General features: G+C 31.4%; 1 protein-coding gene across 1 annotated transcript in view; it reads right to left on the bottom strand.

The window, feature by feature from the left end:
- LOC118183399 (uncharacterized) overlaps window positions 1-14,813 on the bottom strand; it is a 291,111-nt gene that overhangs the window by 49,555 nt on the left and 226,743 nt on the right. Inside the window, exon 3 of the mRNA XM_035352922.2 lies at window positions 5,984-6,119. Within this exon, the coding sequence (XP_035208813.1) occupies window positions 5,984-6,119 (136 nt within the window). The remainder of the gene's footprint in view (window positions 1-5,983; window positions 6,120-14,813) is intronic.

A 14,813-nucleotide genomic window follows, 5' to 3' on the forward strand; every position in this document is an offset into this window, starting at 1 on the left:
GATGTAACGGCAGCATACTCAGCGCATATCCAAGAAGTCCAGATTCGAGTCCCGGCAAGGGTACTGCACATTTTCATATCTCCTGCTTTAAAATAGCCTAATAACTCTACACATTATTCTTATAACTAGGAAAAGCCATGATTGCCACAATATTTCACAGCGTAGGACCAAGGTATAAGACTTGAGAACAATTTTCATTATTTATGTCTCACTATGGTCTTATCTGAAAGCTTCTTTCGTTGTGAGAGTTTTTACAGTAAGACAAATATTGTCCATGGGTAACTGCTTATTGCTAGGCTGCTGATTGTGTCCGGCCATCACAGTGAATCTATTGCACCCTGAATATCAATTGATATGATCATGATGTACATATTATTCTGTCTGTTATAAGCTACATTCTTGAACACATCTTGTATTAAATGTTCTGTGTGATTCAGATGGTGGTTTAAACAAGCGGCTATTGTGTACTCCAGCAATTTGCCTATTTCTGGTGGAAGGCAAATAAAGCAGTGTGCTGAGAGGGTAGCAGGGTCTTTTCGTTTTTTTAGGAAAGTGCTAATTCTGCAGTTTTTGTGCTAACAGGGAAATGACGCAAACGCCAGCAAGCTGTGAAAAGTGCTAAAATAATCTCTGGATAATACTGATATGCTATTTTGATGATGGTGTTATCAATTACATCTGGCCGTGAAGCTTTTTTGCTTATTAAATGTAATCTAATCTGAATTATTTTCCTGGGAGTAGGGTAGCGGCCTTTCGCTTGAGAGTTTCTCAGTTTGTTGTTGCCAACAATTGCCTTTTATCATTTTTTACTGAAGTATGATCTTGGCTATCCTTTGTAAAGATATTCTGAAAGTTTTTTTGACGAAGTCTGTACGAGACCTTGTTGATGCTGGTAATGCGGCTGTAATTGTAACTGAATGAAAGACTATTTTAAAAGCTGCTCCATAAGATGGTGTGGTGTTGCTGTAAAATTTCTTCCAAGAGCTTACTTTAATCTCTTTAATCAGTCTCAAATAATCAGCAAGTGCTTCGTTGTAATATTCCATGCGGGAATTGCGTGATGTGTCACATGAGGTAGCTTGTGCTTTGCGTTGTAATGCTGGTAGCCGACTTCTCTCAGTTGTTAAAAGAAGGAATCCATCGTAACCCACTTGGGATACCGCTCACTAACAATAGCCTTGATAAAAAAAAAAACATTCGAAACGAGGAGTGAATTAAGAAAGGCAAGCGAGAACAGAGCTAAATCGAACGAGTAAGTGGAATCAGAAGAACTGAATCCAGGACTAACTCTCTGAACTGATTTACCCATATATTAACTGTGATTCGGAGATTTCTGAAAACCTCATTTCTACACAGAACTAATAATAAAAGTGTAGAATAAAATTTTAAAAATGTTGGGAAATAATAATAATTAAATTTCTTTTTAACATAGAACAGTAAACATTATTTTCTCCCTTAAAGTGGGAAGCGAACTTTCTTGGATTGCTTTTAATAAGAATTCTCGGTGAGTAAACTTTAAAAGAGTTTTTCAATTTTTTTTTGGGGGGGAAGGGAAGTTTGAACCAAATGTTTGCTGAGTAAAGTGAATCAGTTCCTGAATAAATAGTACATCTCTTTTCCTGGCGCTCTTTCAAGAAGAGCTCTCCGGGAACTATAAAAGAGCTACCATTCCATTTTCTGGAATCACTGTTCATTTGCTCAGTAAACTGAATCAGTTCCGAAACGAATCTTTCTGTTCTAATGGGTTCTAGCTTTCAACAAAGCGTTTGTGTTTAAATGAAGATTCATGCGACTAGTCCATGATCATCCGAATGTATTAAGATGAGTCAAGTGCATTTAAGATTCCATGCATATAAAACAGAAGCAAGTTATATATGAAATGATATAAACAATACTTATTTGTTGCACTCAGTATCATACAAAACCAATGTAAACACTATATTAGCCAATACTAATATTTAATTAACGATTATTGCATACAGAATATAAAAGTTACACAAAAGTCGGATGCGAATATTTAATACAAAACAAGCAGCTGAATTTAAAGAGCATTAATAATAATACTTTAATAATTAAAACTGTTGATAAACGAGATAATTCTTGAACTAATTCGCAATGGATGCACATTTATAGAAGTAACATACATTATGTATGCGTACAATTCAAATAAATGGAGCAGTAACGAAAGTGATATTTGCACTACATAAACATTATTTTAGCTACTTTAGATGTTCTGTACAATCTGAATACATTCACATATCTGTTTTAGGGCTCATTATTTTCTGTACATACTATGCACGCAAAAATATATGAGACCAACTGCAGGCTGTCGTATATGATAATCAACTTTTACTGTATAGTCAAACAATGATCCGAATCACCGACTACCCCGTATGTACACTGGTCATTTACGCGATGTCCGAATTAATGAAACAGTCGTACAATCTCCAACAATGAATATAAACTTTTCTCAATATCGCCATTCATCAACATTCTATTCTAATTAATCTATTCTAATTAATCTATTAATTCGAATACGACTTGAGCTCCATTTTCCATTTTCGTTTTCTTGTCTTCGATATTTAAATGGATATACGCATTTTCATTTTAAGCATTGCTTTTATAATTATACATGACATTTTCCAGATTAAGCATAGCATTTTCTTGTAATATGACAACTTTTAGATAAGTAAAATTCTAGAACACCTTATGCTTTCTACTGTTGTTAACTTAGAAAAATCCTGTTTGAACAAAACTCGGTTTAAATAAGAATAATGGTATTAAATCAGTGAATCGGAGAATCAGTTTCTTCAGTTGCTTTTAACTATCCTTTTTCTAGATTTCACAATTTTTGAAGATAAATATAATTTTTAATGTAAGTTAATAATCTCATTGTATTCAAAAATATTAATGCTGAAAGAAATCCATCTCGATGTGCCTTGTGCTTAATTTTGTAATTTAATGAATTACATCAAGTAAAGTTTGCAATGTATTAAAAATATCTTTAAAAATTACCAAACTAACAAGTATTTTTGCCAGAGCCGTTCCTACATATTTTTTCACCTGAGGCAAAGCGGTAAATGTGCGCCCCTGTATACAATGCAAGTTGCCTGTATACAATGCAAGATTATTTATTTACCCGTTTGTGGGGGGAGGGGCGAGAAAAAAATAAACAAGAACCATTAAAATTAATAAAAAAATCTTAAATGTTTCAGATTTTAAATTACGTCCGAAGGGGCGTTTCTTTAACGTTTTTGTGTGTTACCTTTATTTATTAAATATCATGTTCTTTGCACTTAAACCATAAAATCTAGTTCAATAGCAATGTCGCAAAATAATTTTAAAATGAGCATATTTTTAGAATTCCTGATACACAGTTCGAAGCGCTGGAGATAAAAAGGTTTTTTGTTCGACCTTTTTTTGTTGCTCATTTTTCATCTTTTCGAAATAACCTAATGTCTCTACAGTGGCGCCTAAACTAAAAGGTGGTGTGATGATTCTTCACCACCAGGATTTGGCGATTGCGTCCCCCTAATCCCCAGTCGCTCTTTAAAAGGGGGAGTATATATGGTATTTCTCCCGCCTTTTTAGCATGCCTTCGTAGGGTACGCTCGAAGCGAATTCGAGAGGTCCTTGGTTCGAGACCCGGCGAGGGCATTGCTCATTTTTCATCTTTCCCGCTTCAAAATAACTTAATATTTCTACAATACAAGTCGAATTATTTGATAGAAATTGGCTGCTTAAGATTGCCTCCTTACTGAAATTTTACAAGCATGAATGAACTTAATATAACACTTGAAGGCAACTACGTAAATATTATTCACTGCTCTCGAAATAGTTTCACGAAGCATATAGAATTCTCAAAAATTTGTGTGCGCTCAAACGCCTTTGATTTCTTCCCAACAGTATAAGGCTCTTCAGAAGAGTAGTTGGGGATGGGTTAAATAGGGAAGACGTACTTCAGAAATTATTCAGCCCTTTAAATGTTTGAGTGAATCTTTTAATTAGTATTTTCCAAATGAACAAGAGATTAAATAGCAGAATGAATTGTGGATTAAAAATGCATTTATTATCAGTATCGTAACCTTCGACCATGTGAGCAGAAGAACACGAAACTTACACTGAAATAAAGTATGATTAATCTTTGCAAGAAAAATTTGAATTAATGCCATTAGTGAAATCTTGGTGCAGTTTAAAATGTGAATATCCTCAACAGTCACAAAAGGTCATGTTGGCACTTTTACTATTTACAACTACATTTAAGTACGAAACGGAGTTCTCAGCTTATCTGTCGACAAAAAAATTAATTCCACAATTAACTTGATGCCGAACATGACATACAATATTAAACAATAAAGTCTAATATTAAGTTCATTTAGTAGTAAAGAGCAATAACTGTCATCTCATTAAAATTTAAAGTCCTGTTTGAATATGTTGTTTTATGTTTAAGAAATTTAGGTTAACACTGAAATTACACTTTGAAGGAAATAAATATAATCTGAAATAACTCAATTTCTGTAGCATAAAATGCCCATGCTTCATTAAAACCATGCAACTGATGCAAACCAGAGGATCCACGATAAAACTGGGCATTAAAACGATTTCACTTTATATATATATATATATATAAAACATTAATAAACGCTGGACTATAGCAACTGGGTGGTTAGTGATTGGAATCTCATCCAGGAAGTAGTTGATTTATCATGCTCTGTGACTTTGAAGCACCTCAGAGTCTTCTACGCAGAATCTGAAATAAGAAATTTAGTAGTTGAAAACTGTCGTCACCTGAGTTTGGTCGACAGAGTTCCGTAACTTCTTCATTCGCACCTTAAATAAAAAGGGATGTGAAGATTTATCGCATTCCTCTGTGTATGCTCTTGCGATATAAGTGTTCTCACAGCCAGATGGCAGTTAAAAGATCCAGGGGCCTGATTCTAGCAAAGCTATATTTGACTTTCCGCTTTTCCTATTTCACGTAAACTTAATTAACTCTACAAAAAGTTAAAAAATTGTGTATGATAATTCGTCACTATACACACCTGACTGACTGAGCCTCATTCCTATCTTGAGATCCGTTTCAGTAGGGAGGAATATAACAACAACATATAGCACTTCCTTGTTCGCACTACATCGCACTAAAAGTCCCCCCGCCACCCGGAAAAAATCTCAGACGGCACTGGTCGTTAGTTACCTCCCGGGCTACTAGTACCACGCCGCGCTAGGCATTAGGACGTGCCAGACCACAGGGCCAGCCAATGAGTGACCTTTCCGGGGTCTTCAGAACCACCAAGTTCATAAATTTTATACCCCCTGTGGCCGAGACTGCCTAGGTACAGCTCCTGGCCAGTAGCTTCGCAGAGTAGGGAAGAATATAAGGAATTATCGTGTTCTTCTGGTATAAGTGGTTAGCAAAGCTCGTAAGTGGTGGCAGGAAAAAAATTCTATTGTTTTAAATCAAACATATATTTTTTAATTTGATTATTTAAATGCGGTAAAATACAGAAGAATTATCTACCTGCTTAAGTGAAAGAATATTTGCTATACGAAGTTAACTTGTATTTGTAATACACACTTCGGAAAGCATGAAAATAGGTTTACAACTGACCCATTCGCCGGAACTAGAACAAGATCTAAACACCACGCTTTGATACTCTCGCTTGGTTATTGGTGAGTGAAATAACTTTATATAGATTAAAACATATAGCTATAAACATGTTATGAACATGTTATATTATTTACAAAATACTATCTTTTTTGGAAAAGTCCTACCAGCTATTCGCAAAAAATGTGTTAACCAAATTCGGTTCAGCCATTTTATCGAATGAAAAAAATTCTGCTACATTATAAGAAAAAATAGAATTCTTTATGATAACAGAGTATTTTAATATTGACATAAATAAAATCAAAAGGGTCTTTAGAATTCAGGTTTCGCATTGACCATTTACTTATTCTTATTTTATTGCATATATGTCATTCTTACCTAATACTTTCATTTCTTTCTCAGCTTCTACAGTTTGAAATTCGGGTGCTTCTGCTGATACCTCACATCTATAGACACCAGCACTGTTCAGATCGACATGTCGCAAATAGACACTTTGGCTTCCTGATTTGGATAGCTAAAAATAAAACTTCCATTAATGATTGAAATATCTTAGCATGAACTGAACAAATTACTTTATTAGAAAACATTTGAGTGTGAAAAGCATTTCAAATTCATATTTATATTTTATATCACAAAAAAGTTACTTAGCTTCTATCCGTTGAATTATGATATTAAAAAATCAATTTAATTCTTTTTCTTTAGAAATACTACAATAATGAATTCAGGAAAATAAATAGAAATGGTGCATTTTAAATTTCTAAATGTGATGAAATCATTTAAATGATTATGATCCAAAGCTATATGTTTATATAACAGTTTCGTTATACATATTAATGTTCCTCAAATTTTCCACCCAAGTATAAGTCAAAATTATTATTGTTTTAATAGCTCAATAATAACGTGCGTTTTTTGGGAAAGAACACTTAATAAAATACGTGGGTAATATAATAATATAAGTGAAAACTATATAATTAATTCTTGTTTAAAATGCAACATAGTATTTTAAACCGTGGAAACAGGAGCTGCCTGATTCCCTTTCAGTCTAAGAACTTAATTCCAGTCTAAGTTTATCGTAAATGCGAATATATGCATGGTAGAACCCCGATTATTCGAGTTAATATGGACCGAGGCTAACTCGGATAGCACTTATTAATACAAAGAAAATTTTAATTATTTACATACTATAAGGAATACATTAGCAGACATGATTCATACCGGTACACAACAATATAAAACATAATACAAAAACTCAAATATACAGATAAACTTGAAAACAAGCACGTTTAATGCAGATGAGGTGTTGCAAAGTATACATAGCATATCACACATTTTAAAAAAAAAAATCAGTAACAACTATCAGTTTCATTGTGTAGACTTGTTTTCTTGCTGCAGAACTGAGTAGACATCGCAATATCAGAATGTCGGTTGGTGACTTGTCTTCTTGCCGTTTAGCACAGAACAGTGCCTTTTCGATCTAATCGCTTGTATCTTTGACCTTGATCAAAATAATTCCCATGTCTTCGTCATCAGAACGTTCATAGTATGTGAGTAAATTTAAAATGGCATCATCAGAAAGTTCAAATTTTTAATCATATTGCATCTAGTTATTCATTCATATCTTCATCCGTGACTGCCTCTGTAGCTGCGAAAACTAAAAAACTAACTGATTTTTCACTCAAATCGCGCTAGAAACTAGGCTACCGAACTCAAATGTGGTAACGATGGGAGTCTCATCTTCACGATACGAAATATTGCTAAAACCTAAGTCTACAGCGTGCTTACCTTTTGAGCGAGGGTATTTTAACGACGTTTTTTATTTATTCGACTGGGTTTGGATAACACGCAATATCGGTTAATCAAAACTCGGATAATCGAGGCCTTACTCTATATATTTCTTCCTAGAATTTTATACTAAGAAATAGAAAAAAAATCATGACATAAATTTCTTAATTCGTAATCTTAGAAAATCTAATGTCCAATATTAAGATTTTGTTTCTTAGTTCTGTTTAGTTAGTGTCTATACAAATGAATTAATCAATACAATTAGCTTACATAAAGAAAAACAGCACATTTAAAAAATACATTGCCAGGCATATTTTTATGTTAGAAATTTATCTCCTCTTATATAAATAAACTTTTTGTTTAACCTATATTAAACATAGTTATGCAAAAGCTGATTCATTCATTTGTTAGATAATGGCTTAGTTAATCATTGTTGTTCTTATTTAATGGCGTGCAATTTATTTAGCAACAATGTCTTTTAAGTACGAGATAAACAAAAATACTCTTATTACTCATCATAATTATCATGAAACGCGCATTATCGAAACTAATTACATGAGAGTAAGTTAACGTAGCCTTTCAATGTAAAATGTTGAAATAATGTTGGCATAATGGTGGCATAATATTGTAAGGTATATTTAAATTTTATAACAGTTATTTTAATTTTACACTTCCTATCAATTCTTGTTTCCACTTACAACTCCCTACCAGAATGAGTTTTTATAATCGTGTTGAATGCAAATGAGTTAAAAGAAGTATTTAAGGAAAGTTCAACTTAGTTCGAGAGAAAGCGTTAGGAATCCTGAGTAACGCGTTGTTTGCCTTCGGGTACAAGCTCTTTCTTGAAGCTGCTACGCTCGGCCGCATTATTGCGTGTCTTTTGATATTCGTCGCCTAATTTAAATTAAGGGACGACTACGTTATATATCTGTGTTAGCTTCGGCTAAGTCTCCTTTACTTAGTTATAGTTTGGTTCTTATTTCTTATTCTGAGTTTAAGCGCGAGTGGAGGCTTTGTTGTAAGCCCAAGAAAGAGATCAACTTTTATTCTTATTTGAGTGAAATAAAGGGTATTTTAACCCTTCTTGAGTCTCTATCCTTAGTTATTTGAACTCAACGATAAGTCTCTAAACAGTTCAGTAGGTTCATTGACGTTTACTTTAGGAAAAAAAGGGATGAGGAATTCTGCAATGAAAATATGTCTGTGTATTAAAGTATTGTATACGTATGTGAAAATGTATTTTTATTAATGTATTGTGCATTGTATATTGCATATGTATTAAAATATGTCTTAAAATTAAGTAAATGAAATAATTGAAAAAATATTTAGAAAGTTAATGACTGCAATTAAAACTCGTATATTCCCACCGCAGGTTCAGGCCAAATTTTTCCATGTATTTATTTTTATTTTGCTAAGAAGTTTGGTGTTGGATTAGCAGTATCTCTTGATCAGGAATTCAAAGCCAAGTTTAGATAATAGAATTTAGATAATGATATTTTAGAAACTAAATTTTCTAAAATTGCATATATTCTCATGTTGAAAAGAAGAAATGTGCATCATTTTCACTTTTTAATAATATTCCTCGAATATTTCTATCAGATGTGTACTTCTAGGCATTGAGGAATTGTACTCACAGCCTATTAAAGACTCGCTGATGTTTGAAAGGAAGATGCATGAATTTTCAAAAACATTTGTCGTGCTTTTCTCTAAAAAACCCCAGACTTTCTATTTATATGTGCTAACGGCTACACCCAATGAATATTGTATTGAAGGAATTATATATTTACAAAACATTTCAAAAGATAGTAGCCGGAACTCTTTAAGAAACTCTTCCTCTCTCTCTCTCTCTCTCTATATATATATATATATAAGAAGGAAAGAAAGAGAGGGACATTTTCCAATTATTCGGTTAAAATTTATTCAGTTATAAAATAATAAATAATAATATTATCATAAAATGATTTCTAAAATTTTATTCTTCTCCTCATCACTGGTGCATATAAAAAGAAAATATAGTATTAAAATTCCTTAAATTTTTTGCGGTAAAGACATATTTTACAAAAAAAAAAAAAAAAAAAAAAATGGAAGAAAAATTTTAAAATCTAAAAGGGAATTACGTGCATCCATTATATTCTTAGATTAAACTTATTTAAAAAAGTAAAGCAAATTTAAGGTTTTAGTTAAAGTTAACGAGATACTTTATAAAAAGTCCGAAATTTGCGAGAAAAAGAGTAATTTCTTGGTATTCAAATTTGGAAGTGGGATAGTTGTTGGAGATTCAAAAGTGGAAACAGCTGCGATAAACGATATATTTATGAGGCAAAATTTCAGAAGTAAAAATTAAGTTTTAAAAGAATGAGGAAATTTGAAAAAGATAAGTATCTCCAAGCGATCAAAAGAAATATTTATATAATAATCCAAAGAGCTTGAAAATTCGGGAAAGAATGTCTAAAACTAGAAGAAATGTATTGAAGTTTCAGAAGTAAAAATGTGTAATAATATAGCTGATTCTGCGAGAAAAATAGTAAAACTTTTTCCGGGTTTGAGTAAATATTTCTCTGAAGTCAGAAGAAATTACGTAGGAAAACACTTAATTACTTAATGGAATATTTTTTGATTTGTGTAAAAGTAACTTTAAAATATGCAACTGCTTGATTTGTATAAAAGTAAAATAATCTGTTAGAAGTTTAAGAATGGTATTTCAGGAAAAAAATTATAATAATGAAGAGTTTTGCATAACGTAAACACAATATTTTAACATTAATATGAATAAATATAGGTATTGCAAATATTAATTAATTTTTATTTAAATTAAGAGTAATATTTTCAAGAAAAATCAGAAGAATTTTATGTTTAACATTATTATAGTTTCCTTTTTATAATTATAAGAATATTTTTAGCATGAAAATTATTGGCTATAAACCAGTTTCGTCTATTGTGCTTCCTGTAATTATATTTCGAATTTGGCAGTGCACTTTATTTACCTCAACTCTTCCTGTATGGAACAGCTAACTGTTCTCAAGTGGGTGAATTCATGGGGACAAACTTAAATAACTTAAACACTATACGACATTTTTTGTCATGAATTCTTTATTGTATTTATTCATCTTAAAGCACTCATATATTCTGATGAGAAACTTTTACCGTTCCAAGAACAGAGTAATATTTCGCATATTAACGAAATAACTCACCTTAGAAACATAAAATTAGCAAAGCATTAACCCTTACCCCAAATGCTTTCAAATTTCTCTAGAAATCGAACCCTGAAAATACCGGCGCCTTTTCTCAATTATTTTGTAACTGAACAACTTTCTTCCAGAATCTTATTTGAGCTACTAAATTTGTAACCTTCGTTAAGACATATAAACTACCTTAAACTCAATTATCACTTTTTTAATTAAGTGTAGGTTTATATTACGTACTACGATTTAAAGTTTTCCTCCTGTATCTCAAAAATAGTATATCCTCTCTCTGAATAGAGAAGGAGGATCAAACAAGCTGCCGGTTGATTGACTCTACTAAAAGGTAGTAGTTGACTCCGTGTTAGGAGTTTTATATGCATGAGGCTTTTATAGTTTATTTCCCTGTTTTCGCAGGTATAAACCTAATACCAGTCATTTCTAAGCAGGAATCTTATTTCCTAATATGCCTTTCTGTAGGCAGCGCCTCTGAAATCCATAACTGCTTTACCACAATAACTTCCCTACTTCAATGCCACAAGAAAGGCGTATTTATTAAATAAAATTCAAATTCTAAATTAGGGTTGCAGTTTGTTTATTTAAGGTCTTATCACAAATAAGACTTATTTGAAATCTTAGCAGATCTCATATACCGAACACAATCTTCATAACAGAAAACACAGCATATAAAAGAATCAACTCATATAGGAAATGACTAGAAATAATAAGAACAGTAATATTTTAAAGTGAAGTTAATTTTCTTGTCTTTGCTGCTGTCACAATTATTATTTACAGCATAAAAGCAATGCAAAAATCAAAATAACGAAGAACTTCAGTTTCACCGATGGATCATATTTGATATTTATAAATTAATAACAAATAACATTATCTGAAGATCTAAAAATGTAGATTTTCTGTGGAAGGAAATACGAAGGTTAACGATGATACATAAAATATGTATTCAGATAATGGAATTCTAGCATAAAATAAAAGGAAAGTAAGCTGAACTTCTGTCAAGTCTATATAAAGCGAAACATAAATAGTAATGTAATATGTAATACATATATAAAATACAATAACAGAAGAAAGAATACGCAGTAATCTGAACACAAAATTCCGCTGAGCAAAAATATGCCATTACTACGAAGTCATCTACATACTTGAATAAATAATATAAAATGTGTACAAATGCTTTCATAATCACCAGATATCTAAAAAAATGTGATTTTACACAATTTCCTTTAATTTTTGCTGTAATTTATAAGGAAATGGCATTATCAATCTGTTTGCATTGCGTATTACTAATTTAAATCATTAGAAGTTAATACATGAAAGGAAATATTGACGTGTATTAAAAGCTAGCTTTTTAATATAAACAATTCTAATAGTCATATTTATGTAGAAAGTTTATTTATTCGTGACTATTCTAAATGTATTCGTAGCCCCCAAAGACTAATTAGCCATTCCGAGATAATAAAAATAATGATATAATAAATTGCAAAGCTTATTTTACAATTATATTGTTAAAAATCATGCAAGTGTCTACAATCAAAACAAACAGAAATGTAGAATATCTTGCCTTCGAGAGAATTCAAATAAAATTTACATAAATTTATTTAATGCCGTACTAATTTATGGAAAATTTCCTTTACGAAGCTTAATTAAAGTGCAGAACAATCAGGCCCCTTAGATTAAACAAACATAAATTAACTTCGTGCTTACATGACACCGTATCGCGTTTCGGATATTAAATAAATCTGAAATTTAATCACTGAAGGGTATTCAAAGATCGCACGGAAACCCCATTTTTTCCCGGCTTTTGCCGGAGGTCTGGATTAAAATATTTACCTCAACTCAAATATTGACTGTTCTACACTGCGACACTCAAATTTGGAAATGAAGGCAACGAAAAACCCTGAGGCTTTGAACTGTATTTCTACGCAAACCGCCATAAACGAATTAAGCTTGCACGAAAAATAAAACACGAAGCTCTTACGAGAACAAAACTCTTTTAAAAGGTGTATTGGGGACCATCTTTTAAACAACAATTAATTTGTTCTTTGTGGAAGTCCTTGAACAAATTTGCTCCAATGGCTGTTTGGGTTCATTTTGCTGGGCCATTAATTATTTACCCTCCCTCTTGTTCACCCCCTCTCTTCCTTTCTATTCAGTGCTCCCCTCTGCGGTAAATATTTAACAATCTTGCTAAACGTTACCACATTTGAGCGCTGGCTGAAGAAAAGGAACTGCGTAATTGCTGTCTGGCTTTAGTATAAAATGAGCCATCAAGATTTAAAAATCTCTCAGAAACAAAGGCAGTGTGCGGATAAGCTTAAGATAAGGTCTGTTTGAGAGAGGATGGCATTAAATTATCCTGCCACGATGTGGCAGAACTCGCAGGGGTTAAGTTTGCACACACAAAAGCTCAGCCACTAAGTGGATTATCTACACTTGAGAGGGTGTGACAAAGACACATACCCTAATCAGAATCCTCAAGATTAATTACGCTTGCGTATCACTGAAAACGTTTGGGTGTAAGTCCTTCCTCTAAAATAAGAGTATTAACTACAAGGCGGATTTAAAAAAAGAATACTTGTAGAATTTATGATGATCCAACATAGAACAAAAGAGAAGCATAATTATTCGCGCAGAGCCAAAAATGAGCATATCTATTCGAAATTGAAGACAGTATATTTTGTTAAAGAGACATCAGAAACTAAAATGAAAAGACAAGTTAATGCTTATTTATCGCAAAAGCAATAAATTATTTAGAAAATTCGCCTCCTTTCCTGAAAATTTTAAAGAACAAAACATTACTTTAAACTCGCAGTATATTTTAAAACATATCTCAAGAAACTAGTCATTGATATAACGATCTATTACAGTACTAAAAATGCAATAAAACCAGATTTTATCACATACGTAGTCTGTACTATTAGTACAAAACTTATAATTTTCTTATTTTATATTAAATTCAAACGAACTTAACATAGCTATTTTCTAATCTAAACGGATCACAGAGAAAAACTCATTATAATATTTAAACTATTTCGATATATCGTTGTAATAAAATCGCTTATTTTTCCTTCATAATTTCGTTGACTGTCCGAAAATTCCTATCATTACAACAATATGAAAATGTGTAATAATTAATGTAATAATTACTATTGCTACTACTACCAATAATAATTATAATAACAATAACGTAAGAATTACTAATGTGCTGCTTAATGTGTAATTTGTATTTTATTGGTGCTGGTTAATTTTTAAGTAATTAATCTAATTTTTGTTAACGTTTATAAAAATTAATGAAATGCCTAGTTAAGAGCTAAGGATAGATTTTAGCACCCAATTAAGCGGCTTTGGAGCTGCAAGCATGAAATTCAACTCTCATTCGAATAACTTACTGATAAAATATTTTCTGAAAGAAAACAATTTAGTTGTAAATAAATCTATATTCTTAAATTATGACAATTTAATAAGAGCAAATACGCTATAATATTTCATTTATGTAATTAAATAAATTCAATGATTTTAATATTTATACACAGGTGAAATAAATTATCAAGTATATTTTATTTATTTATTTCTAAATACTCTATGTTTACTTATTAAATGTACAATATATGTGTGCAGATCTGTATAAATATTAAAATAATATAAATGTTTTAATGGGTTTTGAGTTAAACCAAACATCACATTATACATATGAGAAAATGAAAATTTTACTATTTTCTTAAATTTGAGAATTTGATTTTTTAACTCCTCATCAAAATTCAAAAGCAAAGCTAGATGCATGCTTAATGTTTAGAACGTCAGCGATGATATACGCCCACATACATTTCAGAATAATATATTATGTGTAATATGTTAGTATACTTTATTATATGTACATTAAAACATACTTTGACATGCTTTAAATATACTCTTAATATTTTCAAGAAACTTATTAACAATGTCATATATAGCATTCGTTCATTATCTTCGCAAGAATAATATGAAACTTCTTTATCTATTGCATTCCAATATTTATTAAATTTATGTAAAACAGTAAACAATAAACAGCTTGCATCAGCATCCCACCATAATGACTTTTCGTTTTCTGCAGTAACGTATATCCAAGAGTGGCCATTTAAACAGTATAAACTAGGCTGGCATAAAATTATGTTTTCTAAGTATAATTTTATAACACTTAACTATCGCTACCATGCAACTCCTGAAATTAAAATTACGATTTGTGCAAATTT

This window comes from Stegodyphus dumicola, chromosome 1, assembly GCF_044657685.1.
Source record: "Stegodyphus dumicola isolate Sdum_Otavi_A_Nest chromosome 1, ASM4465768v1".
Lineage (NCBI taxonomy): Eukaryota > Metazoa > Arthropoda > Arachnida > Araneae > Eresidae > Stegodyphus > Stegodyphus dumicola.